Genomic DNA, 22,350 nt, shown 5'->3' on the forward strand with positions numbered 1-22,350 from the left:
ACATACATCTGTTCTATTGTCCCCGCTTACCTTCATCATCATCATCTTTAATTTGCACATTCTCTTTAAATTGGAATATAAATGAGTGTAGAAATGTGTGCTGAACAATATTCATTGAGTGTCTGGATATTGTGTTTGACATACTTTTAAAAAGTAAAAAATACACACACACAGTACAATTTCCAAGTTGTTGTTTGGCGGTACTTATTTACAACTCCTACAGTAATAACAGATCATATTCCAAATCAAATCTGTCATTTGTACCAAGCTGGCTAGTCCTCTGAATGAAAGGGTTAATCCCATGGCTGGCATGCCCTTGTCACAAACATTACCTCACCTCGTGATCAGTTGGTCTATGAATAATTTCAAATCATTTTGTCAGGGACAGGATGGCTGTCAGCTCAGCTAGGCCAGGGCGGTTTGAGCAGCCGGCACCATGACAACAGCCCCCTCAGCCAATCAGAGATGGAAATAGAACTGCCCCAGATCCAAAATTCCCACACTATGGTTGGATGGGGTAAAAGGAGAAGAAAAAGAATGAGAGCTGGATATTTAGTTATCAATAGAAACTAGATAATGTCAATGGTGTCACAAATGCGAACAGAACCCTAATTTTTCCCTATCCCTTTAAGCTGTCAACATCTAGAAAAATTTATTTAACAACATGAAACAATCCTCACATAATCACAATGATGACACAGATATTTTCATTCATGTTTATGAGTCATGCAATTGCAGCCTCTCATTTTTAGAGGGCAAAGTACCAAAATGCTATACAAATACATTTCCTGTAGAAAAACCAACACTATCTCACGACCAATTCGTACGTATTATATGAAGTGGTAATTCATTCGAATTTATTTAGGGGCGGGGTTTGGCGTAGGTCATCATTCACACTAATTCATACGAGTTTGGCAACTTGTAAAATCCTTACGAATTGCCATGAGATCACATTTAAAACACCTTTTAACTGAAACTTGGAATAGTATATATGATTTTACAATTAATATTTTAATTTTGATAGTCCCTTCATAGATTATGATAAGGTACACTGTTTCACCATATAAGGAAGACTTTCTTAAAGGTACCATCAAATGAAAAATTGAATTTACCTCGGCATAGATGAATAACAAGAGTTCAGTACATGGAAATGATATACAGTGAGTCTCAAACACCATTGTTTCCTCCTTCTTGTGTAAATCTCATTTGTTTAAAAGACCTCCGAAGAACAGGCAAATCTTAACATAACACCGACTGTTACGTAACAGTCGGGATCATTAATATGTACGCCCCCAATATTTGCATATGCCAGCTCATGTTCAAGGCATTAGACAAGGGCAGGACGTCTGGATCTGTGCACAGCTGAATCATCAGACTAGGTAAGCAAGCAAGAACAATAGCGAAAAATGGCAGATGGAGCAATAATAACTGACATGATCCATGATAACATGATATTTTTAGTGATTCACGTAACATGATATTTTTAGTGAATGTTTCGTTAGCATGTTGCTAATGTACTGTTAAATGTGGTTAAAGTTACAATCGTTTCTTACTATATTCACGGAGACAAGACTGTTGTTATTTTCATTTTTAAACACTTGCAGTCTGTATAATTCATAAACACAACTTCATTCTTTATAAATCTCTCCAACAGTGTGTAATGTTAGCTTTAGCCACAGAGCACTATCAAACTCATTCAGAATCAAATGTAAACATCCAAATAAATACTATACTCACAGGAATCGATGCATGCATGCAGCATGCATGATGAACACTTTGTAAAGATTCATTTTGAGGGTTATATTAGCTGTGTGAACTTTGTTTATGCTGTTTAAGGCAAGCGCGAGCTCCGTGGGCGGGGAGCGTGAGATTTAAAGGGGCCGCGCGCTAAATCGGTGCATATGTAATTATGGCTCAAAATAGGCAGTTAAAAAAGTTAATTAAAAAAAATCTATGGGGTATTTTGAGCTGAAACTTCAGAGACACATTCAGGGGACACCTTAGACTTTTGAAAAGGGGTTCTAGGGCACCTTTAAAATTGCAGTAACACCACTGATAATAAAATTAGAGACAATTGCTTTTATGTAAATAATTCATTTAACCTTTTACTCATTTAATGATTTTTTTTTGCTTATATTCAGTTATATTTTCAATCATACTTCAATCATTTCATCAATTCAATTATAAATCAGTAATTTTCTTATAAACGAAAACATGATGGCAAAAATGAAAACTGAAATTAATTTCAGCAGTTAGTTTGAAATGTTTTGCTTGTTTATGGGAAGTAATTGGTGTTAGACTGTTTGGCCAGACACTGAACTCATCTGAACTTCTCAACTGAAGCGCCTCTGTCAGTGTCACTGCACAGACCTCATATCAGTTCAGGCCTGAGGTGACGAATGCAGCTGCTCCTCTTCTGTACAGCATACACTAACATGCAGTTCTGTCAGATATGTGAAGTTCAAGACATAAATCATACAGTTAATCAGCATATAATTGAATATAGTTTTAATAAGAGTTTTACAGTTACAGTTTTAAAGAGTTAGTTCACCCAAAAATTAAAATTCTGTCATCATTTACGCACCCTTGTGTCATTCCAAGACTTTCGTTCATCTTCGGAGCATCTGTCCCTCCATTGACAGTCTACGTAACTGACACTTTCAAGGCCCACAAAGGGAAGACATCATAAAAGTAATCCATGCAACTCTATTGGTTTAACCTTGGTTTTATGAAGCGACATGAGTGCTTTGTTTGCGCAAAAAAACAACAACAAAAGTTTATCCTCTTCATTTACAAAATCTTAATCTCCAACACGAGAGCACCACGACGCATGCTTTTTGTGGACTTTGTTATGTGAATGTGCTTTGGAGATTAATATTTTGTAAATAAAGTAAATTGTGTTGGCTCGTCGCTTCATAAAATTGAGGCTAAACTGTTGCCGTCACATTAAGGATGACTTTACTATCTTTCTGGGGCTTGAAAGTGGTAGTTGTGTGGGCTGTGAATGTAAGAACAGACAGCTCTCAGATTTTATTAAAAGATCTTAATTTGTGTTCCGAAGAACAACGAAAGTCTTACGGATTTGGAACGACATGAGGGTGAGTAATTAATGTAATTAACTAACCCTTTAATAAGATTTGGCTTCGTACTGAAAAAAAAGACGAGATTTGTAGGAAAAAGTGAATAAAAGTGATGTTAAAAGTAAATAAAGTTATAAGATGTAAGAACCTGTGGTGTATCTCATAGACAGCATTCAGGAGAACAGATACATCAACTTCACTACCAAACAATATTTATATGTCAGATTTTATCTTGGTGTCAGCTGATATAAACTGTCATGTCACATGTCATAACATGTTTGTATCACACTGGTGTAGTCAACACACCCGGGGCAGAATTTCCATTTTCACTTCAGTTCGCTTTGCTTCTTCAGTGACAGCATATGACAAGAAGCATAAAATTACAGACATCCGTTACAAACAACAACATGGACTCTTTTCTCTGATTCTCTTACTCTACTTTCTCCTCCTCTCTCGCCCCGTTTCTGTCAGTGCTGATTTTTCCCTTTCTCTGTCCAAAATTAATGTACCACCATTTCAAAAACAAACAAACAAACAAAAAAAGTGTGAATATGAGATATACAGAGGTCTTAAAAAAATAATTGGACACTCAAATGATTTAAAAATTCAATAGTTTTAATAAAAATCAAATATTAATATTTTATTTAAAAACATATTAAGTTATAAAATATGTATAGGAATATTCCTAGTTATACAATATGTATCTGTACTAGCTGATATTAATTTATACTTTAGTCAGTGGGGTAGTTAATATCTTCCTATTTTATTTTCGTTTTATCTTTGTTGAATGTAATTTCGTCAATTAAATATATTGGTTATAATAATTTTTGCACAGATATTAAAGATATAATATCAAAATGTTTCTAGTTCAGGCTTGTTCAAATGTTAATGATTACAATAATATTACTGGTACATTATATGTGTCTTTTAAAAGTATCAAAATGATGACAACATTTAAAAATGAACAAATAAAAACACTTTATAAGTGTAAAACTGCAAAATATTTGAGCGAGTAGCTTAAAGTAAATGAAAAAACTTTCAGACGTTCCGTCACTCTTGAGTGGCTCCATCACATCATCTGAGTGTGAGAGCACGACCCTGAGTGCTGGGACTGTCTGTCTCTGCCTAGAGGCTTTGGGATGCATTACCATGGGAAGCTCAGCAGAGCAAACCAGCCCACCGTCACCGCAGGGGCATCCAAAACATTCCACGCAGGTCACGCAAAGATGGAAACGCAGAGTGAGAAAATAACAGAGAGAGCAGAAGGTGTTCAGAAGAGTGTGAAGACAGAAATGGTGAAGCTGAGACTGTTTCATGTAAACGAATAGATGCTATAAATGACTGCTGTCAGGATTTCATTGGTGTCTGCAGGTTTAAAGATTAAAAACACGCATATAACAAATGAGCAGAGTGCAAATGTCTTGTTTCTGTCACTGAAGTTCTTCTTATTACTTCAATTTGGCTTTCAGACATAACAAATATAATGATCCCTATGAAGCCTGTCAACAACACAATTTGTGAAATCAGAATCTGGGTGATGATTATAGGAGGATGCGCACTAAAGTTTGATTAGTCTCCCTAGGCCATTATAACAATCTCAGCCGTACAAAGCACAACAAAGCAGCACATAAACAAATACTATATATCTGGGTCACTGGTTGATCTGAAGGCCTCTAGGAGAAAACAGATCAAATATAACATGATGTTTCTGTTGACAATCGCTCTAAATCTCTAGGTGATGTGGTTGCATTTGAAGGATGACAGATTGAAAGGATTAAGAGAGAGGAGACTGTATACTGAGTCCTATATATGTGCCTGAAACTCCCAATTTTATCTCAGTCTCTAACTCTCTCTCTCTCTCTCGCTGGATTGCTGTAATTTTGGACAAAGCAATTCATTAAAAACAGGAACACAAATGTGTTGTCGAGAGTGGCTGTCTGGCTTATTTTGCTCTATAAGCGAAAATTCTGAGACAGTCGCATTGTTCATCCTGGAAGAGGAAGACAGCACTTTAATTTTAGTCTTATTCATAGAATTCATTAGCTGTTAAAATGACAAATACAAAGTTCCTATGAGGTTTGAAGATGTTTCTCTGAGGCTTCTGAGCAAGAGAGAATCATCACGTCCAAAGGATGCACAAGATCAAAATTACAGTTTATAAATGGGTAACACTTTACAATAAGGTCACATGTGTTAACATTAACTAATGTATTAAACAAACAAGTAATACATTTGTTACAGTATTTATTATCCTTTGTTAGTGTTAGTTAATAAAAATACAGTCATTCATGTTAGTTCACAGTGCATTAACTAATGTTATTACAGGGCTCTGTGGAATACTTGATTCTGATTGGTCAATCGCACCATCCAGCAGTATGTTATTCCCCGATAACAACCACTAAAAACTGATAACACAGGCTCATCAGGGCGAAAGGGTTAGTTCACCCAAAAATGAAAATGCAGTCATTAATTACTCACCCTTATTTCATTCCACACCCATAAGTCCTTTGTTCATCTTTGAAACACTAATTTTTTGATGAAATCCGATGGCTCAGTGAGGCCTCCATTGCCAGCAAGATAATTAACACTTTCAGATGCCCAGAAAGCTACTAAAGACATATTTAACAGTTAATGTGACTACAGTGGTTAAACCTTAATGTTATGAAGCGACTGGAATACTTTTTGTGCACCAAAACCCCCCCAAAGCGAATAACGACTTTATTCAACAATATCTAGCGATGGGCGATTTCAAAACACTGCTTCATGAAGCTTCGAAGCTTTACAAATCTTTTGTTTCAAATCAGTGGTTCGGAGCGCATATCAAACTGCCAAAGTCACGCCCCCCAGTGGTGCAGCATTGAAATTTCGAAATACTTATGACATAAAGAAGCCTCGTTTACTGAAATCACGTGACTTTGGCAGTTTGATACAGGGTGTTTAATTAATGACAGAATTTTCACTTTTGGGTGAATTCTGCATCGCTATGCTGGCTTGGAATGTTTTTTCCTAGTGGAAATTTTGCATTCAGTGAGCTTTATATTAAAACAAAGTCAAATCAATATTTTGTGTAGCTATAAGACCTTATTTTCCAGAGAAACATGCGCGCCGCCATCTTTAGAATATTGTCTTTGAACTTCCGTTTTCGCGGTACCGTGTATATTTCAATGGCATCGCTGCTGAAGAATAATTAGCTGGTGAAGTGGATTTACGTGTTGTAGAGTTAACAAAAGTTATCATGAGCATTGTAATGTTTAAAGCGGGTGTCTTAACAAATGTAAGTAGAACGGGAAGATTTTAAAATTAGCAGTTCATTCATAAATACATAAGATCGCTGTGGAAATACAAGCCGGAAGTCAAAAGACAACGAGCGCAGCGCTGAAAAGGGGCGGGGCTACATAAGGTCTATATAAATCATGCCCGAACGTTAGCGTTTGTCAATCAAGCCAAACCGTCCATTTAGAAACCGAGAAATTTGGCTGATCTCTCAGGTTGACTCGCGAGCTGGCTTGACTGAAGTTTTCGTGAGGATTTGTAGTTTATGGACTGTTTTGATTTCGGTAATTACATCTAGAAAGTTAAAAGCACTGATGACATCTATAAAAGAGATATCTAAAAGCGAAACGAAAGTTATTATCGACCGGCGACACAGTGGGGAGGACGCACGAGAGGAGACCTGCGCGTTTAATTGGTATGTGTATACTGTAATACTGCATTTACAAAGCTTATCAGTGGCGTGCACTTTGATCGCGAAAGTTAAAGTGCCCTTTGCGGTCTTATCGCGGTGCCCCGGCGTTCCCATTTCTCTCGATGTGAACCGTGAGCTCCAGTCCATTACAATTTAGGGCCCTGGTATACTTCATTTCCCGCACTCCGCTCAGTCTCGCGCGCGAGCCTTTCAAAGAAACTCCTTTGCCCATGAGCGCGAAAAGACGCGTTCGGTATGCACACGTGCACCGTCCGTGGTCATAACAATAACAATCGGACCGCAGTTTGGTCCCCCCCACTTTGAAAATGTCTCCTGCGCCCCTGCGTGTAATATGTGGTATGACTGTACCATATCTCAAATGTCTGTCTAGTTTGAACTTGCCGCTTGCTAGCAATTACTCTCTCCGCAGAAGCTTTGCGTTTAAAGAGCTAATAAAATATTTCATCTGAGATCAATATTTCATTATTTATGTGGCAAGAAGCCGTGTAATAAGCGGGATATTGTACATACAGCGGCTTCGCGTCTGGGTTTATTCTGCGATAATAACCGGCTAGATGTGCATTATCTGTTAGGCTACTTAACAAATACATCTTTTGATTTTTAATGTAGTAAATGTTGAAAGATTAATAAAAGCTGTGGAAGTATGGTTCATTTGTAGTTCACGTTAACTAAAACAGTTAACTAATGAAACCTTATTGTCAAAAAATGTTTTACTGTCACTTTTGATCAACTTAATATAGGCTATCCTCGTATTTAGTTTAGCATTCATATGACATATAACAAAGAGTGAGAGGAAGAGCATAACTTAACCCAAATTCGACTCTATTATGCATATTGTACAATGTAACAGTGCCATTTAACACATAATTATTATATTCAGAAGTATTTAATTAAACAGTCACATGTATTTGCATATTCAGTTCATTTCACTAATAAGGCATTGAATGCATTCTAATTGCTGGTTTATTATGACAATATGAATGCTAAACGTTTAACAGCTTCAATTAACAAGCAATCAAAAAAACATCAAACTATAAATATGTAGCAATCTATCTCTCCCACTCCAATGAATAATAAAAAAAAAAAAAAAAATTAATATTAATATTAATATATTACCAGCTGTGAGACACACTTTGATACCACATTACCACATCATTGGCATAAACTACAAACATGGGCTCTATCCAGACAGAAATAATCAGTCACATCACCTTAATATTCATTCATGAGGAATGACAGCACATCTTACATCTAAGGGCCATTTATCATTCCTTCCCATGACCTTGGCTGATTTGTATGGTACAGGTTTGAGGTCACGGCACCCGAATCTTATTCAGATTGCAATAAAAGGTCAAAGCTGTAGTCTATTTTATGCTTCATATATTATATCATTATGATTTACAGCATTGTCCTTTACAAATCCATGCGAATGCCTCAAGATTTCAGGTCCTTTGTCTGACCATCAACAAAATACACCATTCATTTTAAGTGAATAAATCAATTTTTTATCATATCATTCATTTTTAATGATTAAACAATGTCTTATTCTTACAGTTGATAACTTATTTTAAGGTAGTCCATGACCACTGGACTGAATACTGAAAGTGGACACTACTTTTACTGTGGAAAACCCCCACAATTTAAACATTTCTTGGAAAATGGAAAAAAAGCAATTGCTTCTGTATAGTACAAATTATATACTAAAGTCTACAGTGTATAATATATCATTTGAGATGCTACTAGTAATCCTAAAGACCTTTGTTAGTTACAAATATGTCATTATTCACTAAACACCTTCTGCCTAACATAGTTCTCATGTGTGTCCATGTTCAAACATGATTTGAAATCTAGTAAAAAAATAAAAATGTGCAGGTTTTAAGTAGCATGACGGAACTTTCTTTCTGGTTAAACCTTTCCTTTTGGGCATTTTCTGAGAGCCATTGCTTCACTAGCAGTGCCAGACAACTGTGACGCATGTTTTTAAATCCAGACACAGATGTAGGCAGACAGACTGAACTCTGCTGATTCTAAAATGCTGCAGTCTGAGCAGGACAAGATAACAGAAACCCAGAAACATGGCGCGGTGAAAACAGAAAACAGAGGAAAAAAAACATCAACATCTTATTGCAAGTTGGACCTACTTTTTATTGCAAAAACCTACTTTTCATTGTATGCCATTTAGGGATCCTTTAGTAGGCTGGTTAAATGGGGATGGGGAACAAAAAACAAAATATGACGTGACGTATCCTTCACTTTCATACTAATCCCACTCTTATGGAGGACAGCTGGGATTATGGGTACACACTGCCCTGAATCTACCACCCGTGGAGCTACATTATTCAGAGAAATGCATTTTAAAAACTGCCCTTATTCTAATAGTAACAGTATTATTGTCCACACACAGTCCTGCGGCTCTCATGTGACCGCCCTTGACCCTGCACTTAGTACTGGTATTATATTCCCATGATGCTTTAATGCAATTTAGAACAAGTGATGCAGCCCAGGGCCAAAACACCAACCAGGCCAGAACGTCCCCATGCTGATATACACTCACTGCAGTAGCTGGCAATCAAATTAAAAACTAATGCTTGTGACACACACTGACAAAACTCAGTATTCAAAGGAGGCAATTATATTTGACTAACTAGAGCACAGTGGTCTGTTGCTTTTCAGTTATTAAATAATATAAAATATGTATTTGATTCTGCCCCATGGGGCCACAGAGTGAGTGTAGGTCAGTTCCTGTGCCTTATTAAGACGTAATAGATTAGTGACCATATGTCTCATCGGGAGGTCGCATGCACACTCACACAGATGGCAGTTCACCTGGGCACCACCAGCATGGGGAGCTGAACCGAACACCTGCCTGAGACAGAGAGAAGCAAGCATAACGATGATACGCAAAAATTTTACATTTCATTGGACCTAACATCCCTAGTGATGATTTTAAGAAAATAAGCTTAAATTATGTCTAGTAGCTGTGGAATTATTTATAATAAAATTGAGTAGCCTATTGCAATAAACAATGGAGTGCTATTTTTGTATCACCCTGGTTCCCTTGACAAAATAGGATTTTTTACTTTTGGATGGTTGCAGAAGGTATGCTCTGTGACCACATGTTTTTTCTTCATCAAAATAATCTTCACATCTAAACAACTTTTATGAATTTTGAGGCCTATATACAAATCAGCTGAAGTTAGGTTAAATGAAGTACACCATGGTCGCATGACCTCAAAGTCACCACCATTAAGCTTTCTACAACTCTTTTCAGTATTTATGTAAAATCTACAAGTTGACAAGTTTACATCTGAATAGTTATAGCTATATCTAAATTACGACATATGCTCTCAATGACAAATGCGGAACAGTTGGTTCATGCATTCATGACCTCAAGACTAGATTATTGTAACGCTCTACTGGGTGGTTGTTCTGCTCGGCTTTTAAACAGACTACAGTTGGTCCAAAATGCGGCAGCTAGAGTTCTTACTAGAACCAGAAAGTATGACCATATTAGCCCAGTTCTGTCAACATTACATTGGCTCCCTATTAAACATCGTATAGATTTTAAAATCTTGCTACTTACTTATAAAGCTCTAAATGGTTTAGCTCCCCAGTACCTAAGTGAGCTCTTAATGCATTATAGTCCTTCACGTTTATTGCGATCTCAGAATTCAGGCCAGTTGATAATACCCAGAATATCAAAATCAACTGAAGGCGGCAGATCCTTTTCCTATTTAGCACCTAAACTCTGGAACAATCTTCCTAGCATTGTTCGGGAAGCAGACACACTCTGTCAGTTTAAATCTAGACTAAAAACACATCTCTTTGCTCTTGCATACACATAACACATTATCAATACATTAACATTTTTCAAATCCGTTAAAGGATTGTTACGCTGCAATAATTAGGTCGGCCGGAACCGAGAACATTTTCTATAACACTAGATATACCTGTACATCAGAATAAGAATGGCATCTACGCTAATATCTGTCTCTCTGCTTATCCTGAGGTTTTCCGGGTGCTGGATCCAGGCCGTATCCAGATCAGCTGGAGAACCTGTGTCTGGACCTGACTACAACGTAGCCCAGGAGACAATGGGCCTACAGATCCAGTTCTGGCTGCATCTATAATTCAGATTTTTAATCCCCGTATCCGCTTACATATATTTATATATAATCTATTTTTAATCTCTATAATAAAAATGTATAATTCAGATTTTGATCTCCATATCCATTTACATATATTATATATATCTTCCAAGGGGTTTTTTCCCTCCTAGGACTTTTTTCCCAGTGTTAGCACGCTGGGTTTTTCTCTGTGATGGAAATATTTTATGTCAACATGAAATGTACAGAAAATGCAGACTAAGGATGCTCAGGTCAAAGACCAGTCACATGATTAGCTTAGATCATTACAAACCAATCACCAGAACAAATCACAGTGATGAAGACATTGATTTTTACTCAACTGTAAGACTTAAATGTGCATGTATCTTTCTATTCATTGAGACTCACTTGGTTGTTGTGACCAGTGATCTCCCGGCCGTAAATAAAACTTCATTTCTACAAAGAGCAACTTGGAAGTCGTGTCAGGTATATGCTGCGCAGCTAAATAGAAGATCCTACGCTCAAAAGACAACAAAAGTAACAGCCAAGTGTGATTGAGGTAGTGAGGAATAGAAGTACTAAAGATTCTATGCTCAAAAGACAACAAATGTAACAGCCAAGTGTGATTGAGGTAGTGATAGTAGCTTCTTGACGGGACGCCGTCACCATACTTCAGGGAAGTATTGGATTGTATTTTAAGTATTCAAGAATTCAGGGAATTACCACGAGATACTGTAGAACAACTAGGAGTTGTTTAAATTGTCAGTGGTGAAGTCAGATTGTATTGAGAATTTCCACGACAGTTTTGGCGAGCCTAGCCAGGAGGCCTGAGGATCTTCTCCCTTCACCGACGGGAAAGGGAAGCTTTTTTTTCTTCCTCTTTTATCACTGATTTAAATCACAAGAGGAGACATTTTCCTCATATTTCAAACTGACCAAAACCCGTCGGAGGAGGGGGACAAATCCTTTCACGGCCTCGAAGAACTTGTAAGGTAAGACAGACTACATCTTGCTCTTTGTTTGAATGAAATAATAATTATAATAAAAATAATAATAATAATAACAACAATTCTGAAATATCAGAACTGAGATCTCAGGTATAGAATTATATGAATGAAATAGATTAAGAAATATCCCATATCCTAAGAAAATATAATAAAAAATTGTAGTTTGATATTGTTTTATATATTGATGTATCACCGAGTATGATACTGCATTGAATGTCTGAAATTGGATGACCAAGATAAAAAAAAAAAAAAAAAAAAGAAAAAAAAAAAGAAAAGAAAAGGAAATTTTGACAATTTTTTTTTTTTTTTTAATATTACACTTTTGTATAGAAACTCTATTCCTACTCAAACAGGAATCAGGGGAATTGTAGAAATACATTGAGGCACTGAAAAAAATAATAATAACACTATCACTACTGTTTTCTACATTTCTGCAAAGAAGAATTGCTTAAATAGAATGGGGAATTGCTGTGGTAAACCAGATGTGGTCCTTGAATTGAAGGGACCCTAAAAAAAAAAAAAAAAAAAAAAAAAAAATGGAATTTGAGTAATGGACAAATTGAACAGATACAATAGTGGACAAAATTGACAAAAGGGTATTTTGACTGATGCGGTACTCTGAGTGTTTCAATTCTAGAAGAAGCCAGAAAGCAGTTGCCTTCGAAACAGCAGAAGCAGGTAGACTGGATGCTGTTCAACAAGTGGGAGAGAGAAGCAGAGCAGTGGGCAGAGCAACAGAAACTGCAAAGAAAATGTCCCACAGAACCTGCAGCTCTTAACGCAGTGCAAACCACAAAGCAGAATCCGGAAAATGAAAATAAGGATGTGGAATGCGTAAGCCATTGTCCCCCTCCCTACAGACTCTTGACTGATCAAAGTGTCCAGGCAGCTGCAACTGAGGAAGCAAAGGTCCCTTCTGCCCCAATCAATGATAAGGAAAAGATTAAACCTGATGACAGTGACACAGAGACTGATGAGCCGACTTATGAGCCGACTGATGCTACAGGAGGAGGTTAAAAAAAAAAAAAAAAAAAAAAAAAAAAAAAATCAAATTACAAGAGAGAATATTCAAAGGAACTTTTGCTTCATCACTTCCTTTCAAAAAAAAAAAAAAAAAAAAAAAAAAAAGTGATGAGAAACATAACAACAAGATCCAAGGCTAGACTGGGGAGTCGAGAAGCATGGAGAAGGCCTTGTCTTTTCCTGGAGAAGGAGAGCCTAAATGGGTGGAGCGAACTTAGAACTCTTGGAACTTAGAGGAACTTTCAAATGTGGCTGCTGCACGTCTGGACCTAGAAAAGGGTGTGGAGCAGTTTATCAGAACAGAGGAGAACATTTATGCCACATACAGACCCACAGGCCGAGACTGGGCAGCTATCTTCAGCAACAAGTTGGCTTTGAAATGGACTGAGGTATGTGGAACTGGTGAAGATGCTTTTAACTCATGCAAGCACTGTAAGAATGAATGCAGGTGCAGAGGTAACTGACACTCCTGGGAAGCAGACTGCTTGGAACAGGATGACTGCCAGAATGAGGCTGGCATACCCCACACGTCTTGACTGGGGTGCAATCACAAAGCAGCTGAAGGGAGTCAAGAAGACCACCAGAATATGCCATCTCCAAGAAACTGCCAAGGTCCATCATATCAGTGGAAAACTGCTGCTGCTGAGTCTGTGATGAAAGAGGACATTGGGCCAAGGATTGCCAAAGAGAGAGGAAACAACATCTCAAACATGAACCATCTTCTCCCTCCCTTTGGTTTCCATCATCAAATGTGAGAGACCATGAAGAGGACAAGGTGAAAGATGGTTTGCCAGTTCCAGGTGACGAACCACAAAATTCCTACGTGCCAGGAGTCCAGGACAGTGGATCTGGGTCAGAGACTTTCGGAGGAAGGCGTGGCACTGTCCGAGGTAGATTGGGCCATGAGATAATCCTGACAATCAACACTGCCATCAAGGTTGACAAGGATGATACCTGGATTCACGTGTCGGACTGCAAACCTCACTAACCTGACAACACGTAAACAGAGCTGAGGAACTACACCTGCTGAAAAGATCTCGCAACATCTCTGAAATGAAAATGTTGAGACATCTGTGGGGCCAGCCAGACAAGCATGGAGTCTGGGATCAACTTTGGGCCAGCAAATGGTTCTGATTTTGTGCAATAACAATTCCAGTAATAATGTTATCTCAATTTTTAGGATCAATTACAAAGTTTGTTTTATGCTTTTATTACTTATTCTGCTTTTCATAGCACTTGCAATTTTATGTACTGCTAAATGTATTCATGCATTAATGAAAAAAGTTAATTCAAGAAGTATTAGGAGAGCGGGAAGGACAGTACAAATGGTTAAGTTCGAGGAAAAAGTTTTTGATACTTGGAGAACAGAGAGAGCTGAAGATGAAGTCAGAGGATTTTAGAAAGAAACTGTATGGGAAGATGAAGGTCAAAAACAAGTCATTTTATGAGATAATGCAACCGGATTTGAGAATGTGATCGTGTAAAAACGATCAGAGGGGGGAATGTGATGGAAATATTTTATGTCAACATGAAATGTACAGAAAATGCAGACTAAGGATGCTCAGGTCAAAGACCAGTCACATGATTAGCTTAGATCATTACAAACCAATCACCAGAACAAATCACAGTGATGAAGACATTGATTTTTACTCAACTGTAAGACTTAAATGTGCATGTATCTTTCTATTCATTGAGACTCACTTGGTTGTTGTGACCAGTGATCTCCCGGCCGTAAATAAAACTTCATTTCTACAAAGAGCAACTTGGAAGTCGTGTCAGGTATATGCTGCGCAGCTAAATAAATAGCTCAAAAGACAACAAAATAACAGCCAAGTGTGATTGAGGTAGTGAGGAATAGAAGTACTACGCTCAAAAGACAACAAATGTAACAGCCAAGTGTGATTGAGGTAGTGATAGTAGCTTCTTGACGGGACGCCGTCACCATACTTCAGGGAAGTATTGGATTGTATTTTAAGTATTCAAGAATTCAGGGAATTACCACGAGATACTGTAGAACAACTAGGAGTTGTTTAAATTGTCAGTGGTGAAGTCAGATTGTATTGAGAATTTCCACGACATCTCCTAGGGGGTTTTTTCCACCCCTGGGAGTCAGCCGACATTGGCTTAATGTAGCACCATCTTGTATATGTTACATATTACCACGCTTGTTTGTACAGCTTATTTTTAACCACTTCCCTTTTTTTTTCTGTGCTTCTAATATGTAAAGCTGCTTTGAAACAATTACCAATTGTAAAAGCGCTATATAAATAAATTTGACTTGACTTGACTTGACTAGTTTGAAAGAGCACGGGTATAAACACAATGAAAAAGCAGACTTGTGAGTAGATTACTTTTCCTGCTCAGGGAGATGACATTTAAAGGGATAGTTCACCCAAAAATGACTTGCCCTCAAGTTGTTTCAAACCTGTATGATTTTCTTCTGCTGAACATCATAGAAGATATTTTGAAGAATATGGGTAACCAAACAGTTGATGGGACCTCACTGACTTCCAAAGTATGGGGAAAAAAGTGAGGGTTAATAAATTATGACAGAATTTTCATTTTTTGGGTAAACTATCCCTTTAAATGTCCCCAAAATTTAACCACTTGTTAGCTAAACATCTTTTTCAAGTTTAAAAAAAGCATTTTTTTTTTTTTTTAAAGTGGGAGAGCGATTCGAAGCCGTCTGCTCTCTAATCACTCTTGTGGTACTTTGTCATACACCGAACAAGTCGTGTTAACCACAGACCTTATTCCAGGCATTTGACCAAAAACCAATTAAAAACCCCATTGGGGTGCATCTCAGCTCCCTATTTAAGTATTGAAGACACTGATCAGGGAGTCAGCCATTTTAAGTGCTGTCTCATTTGCAAAATCCTTCCAGTGCACTGAAATGTTTGCTCCTTAAAAAGTCCCACAATGCACCATGAAAACCAGGGGACATCGATGTTCACGATGTCCCCTTAATGGAAGTTAAGCAAAACATAAATCACGTGAGCAAACTCACTACACATAATGACACGATAAAAATACAAACAGTAATGATTTAATTTAATTTATTTTACAGTGTCATTGTTACATATGTTACTATAGTAATAACTATAAATAATGCATAATTACATGCAACTAACCCTAAACCAAACCAAACCAAACCCTAATCCTAACCCCATAGTAAGTACATGTAGTTACTTAATATTACTCGGTACTTAAATGTATAATTACAGTGTAAAAAAAAAAAAGTAACCTAGTTTTTTATTTATTTTTTATTATTATTTTTTATACATAGTACTTTTTTTTTATACAAACCATTATTTAACCCTTATGTGGTCTTCGGGGTCTTTTTGACCCGCAAATAAAAAAAAAAATGTTCTCTTTGTCCAAATGGCATGAGACTTTGTACGGTGGTTAACACTTTTAAGATCTACAAATAAAAAAAAAAAATTTGGAGTGATATCTTGTTATGTTCGTGGTCTTCGGGGTCTCTGGAGACCCCGGGCAACAAAATGTAATTTTGTAACAATATAATATATTTTTTAAAAACCAATGTAATTTTACTCTGTATATTAATGTTTTTTTCTCAACATTTGTGCAGTTTTTGGAGGATTTGTGATTTCTTTTAAATATATATAAATAAATTTAAAAATATTTTTTGAAATAGGCATTTTATGCATGAACATTACAGGCTTTTTTTTTATGTAAAATTCACTTTATAAAAGGCCCAGATTTCTAACTTTCATTCATGTGGTTAAAATGGATAATTTGATATGGTTTAGTGTAAGATTTTTGCCCATCTTTTGAAAAATGCAGTTTTAAAAGTAAAAAAAAAAAAAAAAAAAAAAAAAAAAAATCACTTTTACCAGTAGATGGCTGCAGAGCTCCACTATTTGCTATGTGCTATTTGAATGACTGAAAGACATCTTTGCACAAGTTTTTTTCAATTGGATTCATATCTAAATGTTATGAAATCACAATTATAACAATAAGAATTACTTTGTCAAAGTTTAGCATTTTTTGTGCAGGGCAAAATCAGTTTTTCAATAATTTTATAATAAAAAGAATAAAATAAATAATTTTTATTTTTGTGTGCGTGCGTGTGTGTGAGCATGTCCATTTTGTATTGGGGATGTTTTTTGCATTTTTGGAAGTGTGCCATTTCATTTCTGTCTGTGTGTGTTGTGCGTTGTTTCTGATTTTGAGAATGGATTTTGTCCAGTTTCTAAGTGGGGTCTCTGTGGGTTACATTATTGATGATATTATTGAAAAACTGATTTTTTTCAGTACAAAAAATGCTAAACTTAGTAAAAAGTAATTTTTATTGTTATAATTGTGATTTCATAACATTTAGATATGAATCCAACTGAAAAAAAATTGTGAAAAGATGTCTTTCAGTCATTCAAATAGCACATAGCAAATAGTGGAACTCTGCAGCCATCTACTGGTAAAAATGATAGTTTTTTTACTTTTATAACTGCATTTTCCAAAAGATGGGCAAAAATCTCACACTAAACCATTTCAAATTATCCATGTTATCCCCATGAATGAAAGTTAGAAATCTGGTCCTTTCATAAAGTGAATTTTACATAAAAAGCTGCTTTTGCATAAAAACCTATTTAAAAAAAAAAATTATTAATTTATTTATATAAAATTTAAAAGATATCACAAATCCTCCAAAAACTGCACAAATGTTGAGTAAAAACATTAATAAACAGAGTAAAATTACATTGGTTTTTAAAAAATATATTATATTGTTACAAAATTGCATTTTGTTGCCGGGGTCTCCAGAGACCCTGAAGACCACGAGTGTAGTCCCTTGTGCGAAGACCGCATAAGGGTTAATTATATTTCAGCATAAACATACATCGCTAGACAGGTAATGAACAATCTAACATAATTGATTTGCATGTAGACAAGCAAAGCATTTATTTAAATATAATTTAAATAAAATTTAAAAAATGTCAGAAAGATATCCACTCTAATGTTGTTAATAAATAGTGATGTTGTACAATGAAGACTTTGCCATGTTGCCAAAAATAGAGTGATCGGTGTCTTGTGAGCCAGGGTCTCAATGTCTTTCCCAGTGCCTGAATTCGTGCACACCATATACTGATTCATGACCTCGAAAGCTAACTGACATGCACCAATTGACTTTGGGATGATGGGAAATGTGAAAACGCAAGCTAATTTCTGGGTTTTAGGACTCATTCCTGCAGCACTCTGTAGCCTTTTAGCAGCAAGATCTGAATATGTTCTGACCCAAAATTTGGAGAAAATCTGATGAAATCTATAGGAGTTCATAAAAGTATGTTTTGACAAATTTCAAAATGGTGGACGTGAAATATGTTGCACAGTTGATTGATGGGCATGTTTCCTTTTTCCAAGCTGGGGAATCTAAAGAGATGAGGCATGTGATATTAGACCAGATTACTCAGAAGTTATAATCACTTGAACCATTTTGATATACTGAGATATACTTACCATCTAAGCCTGAAGAAATATCCTGTAAACAGAAATTGTAGCCATCATATGGGTATTGCCCCTTCAGCACTTTTCTAAATTGATAATGTTATCACTTCCTGATGAAATTAAACCACAAATTGTTTAAATGCACCAGAAAATAACAAACTGCATTTAAAGCTACACAATAACTTCATCCTGTCTTGCTGTCACATAATATCTTGCATGTCAACACTTACCTCTTTTGACATAGGTGATGTGGACAGCATCTAACGCCTCAGAAAGTCTTGACATCTCTGTCCATGATGCTCCACTCAAGTCCATATAAGCCAGACTCTTATAATAACTGCTGAAGTGAATTATTGATTATAAAATGGATTGTTCTGGTCCTGAATGCTGTTTGGTCAATTTGGCTGTGATCAAATACACAATTATGTAGTAAACTTGGAAAGCAATATGGCCATTCTGTATTTTGAATAAAATCATGGCTAAATGGACTGCAGGTGCTCCACTGCACATTATGCTTAACAGCGGTCTTTAGCCATGATTATAGTATTCACAAAATATGATGCTGAAGGCCAGGTTAGAGCAGAAGCTTTTAAGAAAACGGAGAACACAATGGAAATCAACAGAAAACTTTTTTTTTTTTTCTCAAAATCTTGTTTATTAAATTTAGAAAACACAATTCTGTTAATGGTTCATAACAACAGCAGGAGTAGAGAAATGAAATATCAGTTAGGCAGGGAGGATGGGGGCAGGCCAACCCCTGAGTTTAAAACTGTTTCCTCATCCTGTGGTCAAAGGTCAACTAACCCCCTGAGAGAGACAAGAGAATGAGGGTAAAAAAACTGGGCAAAGGCTGAGAGTGGACAGAAATGGGAAAAATGAGCAGGCATAATGGGAAGAAAGAGAAAAGTGAGGGGGTATGCGACCTCAGAATAGGAGGGATCAGGGAAAAGTAGTCTTCATAGCAAAACTCTGGAGACTCAGGTAGAAAAGTTGAATTGCAAAGTCATTTGTTGTTCAAGTCAAGGTTATTCCTGCCAAAAGGGACGAAACAAACCTCCAAATGCAATGTTAACATGTAGTTACGCCCAACCCTGGGAGTGCTTCCATTTGTCTTTCTCATCGAGGGGGGGGATGGAAGGACAGTTTTCAGTATTCACTCTCAGGAGGAGAGGAGCAGAGTGATGAGGAAGAGAAGTGGAATCATTTGTGGGAAAGGATGGGGTTTCACCACAGACACTATTGAAACGTATATCAGTGGGGAGTGCAAACATTGTCTTTTTCCTGTGGGGAGAGAGAAAGAGAGATAGGGAGGGAGGGAGAACGAGAGAGATAGAGAGAGAGAGAGAGAGAGAGAGAACAAGAGAGACAGGGGTGCACGTCTATACGGCGATGGAGTTGCTTCTACTCATCCATCTGTATTGTCTGTCAATCAGTCAGTCCGTTTTATTCCTCTGTCTCTCTCACTCTCCCTCCATCCATTCTCAAGGAGCCGAGAGAGGAGACTCGCGGCTTGGCGAGCCGGCGAGCGAGAGGTCCTCGGGGGGAAACACAGTCAGCGTGCAGGCCCTGATGCCGCCTAGAGACTCGGGCAGGTCGAACACTTTGTGCCATTCGTCCTTCTCGGGGTCGTACTTCTGGACGATCTCCACCATGCAGCGGTTGTTCCACGAGTAGCCGCCCACAACGTAGATCTTGTTCTCGAACACAGCCACACCCACGTCACTCTGTCCGCGGAGCATGGCTGCGATCGGTGTCCACAGGTCCAGGGCGGGACTGTAGTACTCGCAGCTCAGCACGTCGTCGTAGTCGCTGGTGCCCCGGAAGTGGTTTCCACCGATGACGTAGAGACGATCGCCCACTGTGCACATGCAGTGAAGGCCGCGGACCGTTGTCATGGGAGCCTTTTGAGTCCACTTGTCAGCATCCGGGTCGAAGCACATGAGCTCCTTCTGGAAGGTGTCGTGGGTTATTCCACCTGCACAACAAACCGCAAGGAGAGTTCACATCGCTTTCGCTGCTGAAACGGACACCTTGTGTGCTCGCGTTTCTGAAAGCATTAGATATACACAACAAGAAATGAATAATGCATAATGTGTGCACAGAAACTCTCTCAAGGTTTGCTGAAGAAAGAGTTAAGATTGAATAATGCATCTCCGAAAACACAAACGCACACAAAGTAATCACACAACCAGGTCTGCGTGCACACTGAAAGGAACTAGAGAGGGAAGCGAAGGAAAAAAGACAAGAGGAAAAAGAAAACAGGACATGTCTACAGGGAGGGCTGAAAATAAAGAGAACCATCCCATCAGGCATCAGCCAACCAGACCCTCCCTCTTCTCCCTCTCTCTATCCCTCCTGTTTTTGCCCTCTAACTCTCCATCCATCCATCCATCTTTTCTTTTTCTTTTCACTCACATACACACACACAGGCTCTCTGACTGTAACTCTTCTTTCAGTGTATTTGTGTGGATCGAAACACAAATAAAGCAGAAAGAGGAGAAAGTCTTAAGTAAAATGGTGAGGAAATAGACGGGAAGAGGTGAAATTAGGGTAAGGAGAAGGAGAGATGACGACAGAGAACAAAGCATGAGGCAGCACATAACACTAGACTGTTTCATGCATGCACACTAACACTCATGTGAGTGCAGAGCTTAATACTCCAATACTTCATGACCTATATAACAGAGAGAAAGAGAGCGAGAGAGAGGCATGCAGGAGTAAGGACACAGACACCAGAGTAAAAACAAAAGGATCAGCAGTTCCAAAAATACTCCAGAGAAAGTGCATGGGTGGAGGAGAGGAAGGAGAAGAGAAGTGTGAGAATCAATGTAAATGTGTGTATGTACATCACCAGCAAAAGACTAAATGATAATCATGCATGAATAAATATCCTCCAGGCAGAACAGATTAAGATAGTGACATGGAGGAGGGGTTTTATAGTTTGTGTGATTACAAATGCAGTTTTTAAACGGCTAATAAAACTCCAGAAATGTCACATTGACCAAAATTAGTATCATACCTCAGACAAGCATTCAGAAAGCATTTAACCTCTTTAATGTGACACTTCTGAGTGAAAAAAAGAAGAATATTTAGCATGGTGAATAAGATTGTTAGTAAGAGGCTTTATAATCAGTTATCTATTTTCCCCATCCACACAGCCTTGGGTATGTCTATATATATATATATATATATATATATATATATATATATATATATATATATATATATATATATATATATATATATACACATACAGTGGGTACGGAAAGTAATTTTTCACTCTTTGTTATATTGCAGCTATTTGCTATAATCATTTAAGTTCTTTTTTTTTCCTCATTAATGTACACACAACACCCCATATTGACAGAAAAACACATAATTGTTGACATTTTTGCAGATTTATTAAAAAGAAAAACTGAAATATCACATGGTCCTAAGTATTCAGACCCTTTGCTGTGACACTCATATATTTAACTCAGGTGCTGTCCATTTCTTCTGATCATCCTTGAGATGGTTCTACACCTTCATTTGAGTCCAGCTGTGTTTGATTATACTGATTGGACTTGATTAGGAAAGCCACACACCTGTCTATATAAGACCTTGCAGCTCACAGTGCATGTCAGAGCAAATGAGAATCATGAGGTCAAAGGAACTGCCTGAAGAGCTCAGAGACAGAATTGTGGCAAGGCACAGATCTGGCCAAGGTTACAAAAAAAATGTCTGCTGCACTTAAGGTTCCTAAGAGCACAGTGGCCTCCATAATGCTTAAATGGAAGACGTTTGGGGTGACCAGAACCCTTCCTAGAGCTGTCCGTCCGGCCAAACTGAGCTATCGGGGGAGAAGAGCCTTGGTGAGAGAGGTAAAGAAGAACCCAAAGATCACTGTGGCTGAGCTCCAGAGATGCAGTCGGGAGATGGGAGAAAGTTGTAGAAAGTCAACCATCACTGCAGCCCTCCACCAGTCG

The 22,350-nt window shown here is 37.5% G+C and overlaps 1 protein-coding gene across 8 annotated transcripts in view; it reads right to left on the bottom strand.

Annotated features, from left to right (window-relative positions):
- Positions 1-19,013: 19,013 nt before the first annotated feature.
- The window catches only part of klhl13 (kelch-like family member 13), a 58,687-nt gene continuing 55,350 nt past the window's right edge, over positions 19,014-22,350 (bottom strand). For all 8 annotated transcript variants that reach the window (XM_048186943.1, XM_048186940.1, XM_048186942.1 and 5 more), the window contains one exon: positions 19,014-20,360. In XM_048186943.1, coding sequence (XP_048042900.1) covers positions 19,867-20,360 — 494 coding nt within the window. In that variant the 3' untranslated portion in view covers positions 19,014-19,866. The remainder of the gene's footprint in view (positions 20,361-22,350) is intronic.

This window comes from Megalobrama amblycephala, linkage group LG4 (genome assembly GCF_018812025.1).
Source record: "Megalobrama amblycephala isolate DHTTF-2021 linkage group LG4, ASM1881202v1, whole genome shotgun sequence".
In the NCBI taxonomy this organism is placed as follows: Eukaryota; Metazoa; Chordata; class Actinopteri; order Cypriniformes; family Xenocyprididae; genus Megalobrama; species Megalobrama amblycephala.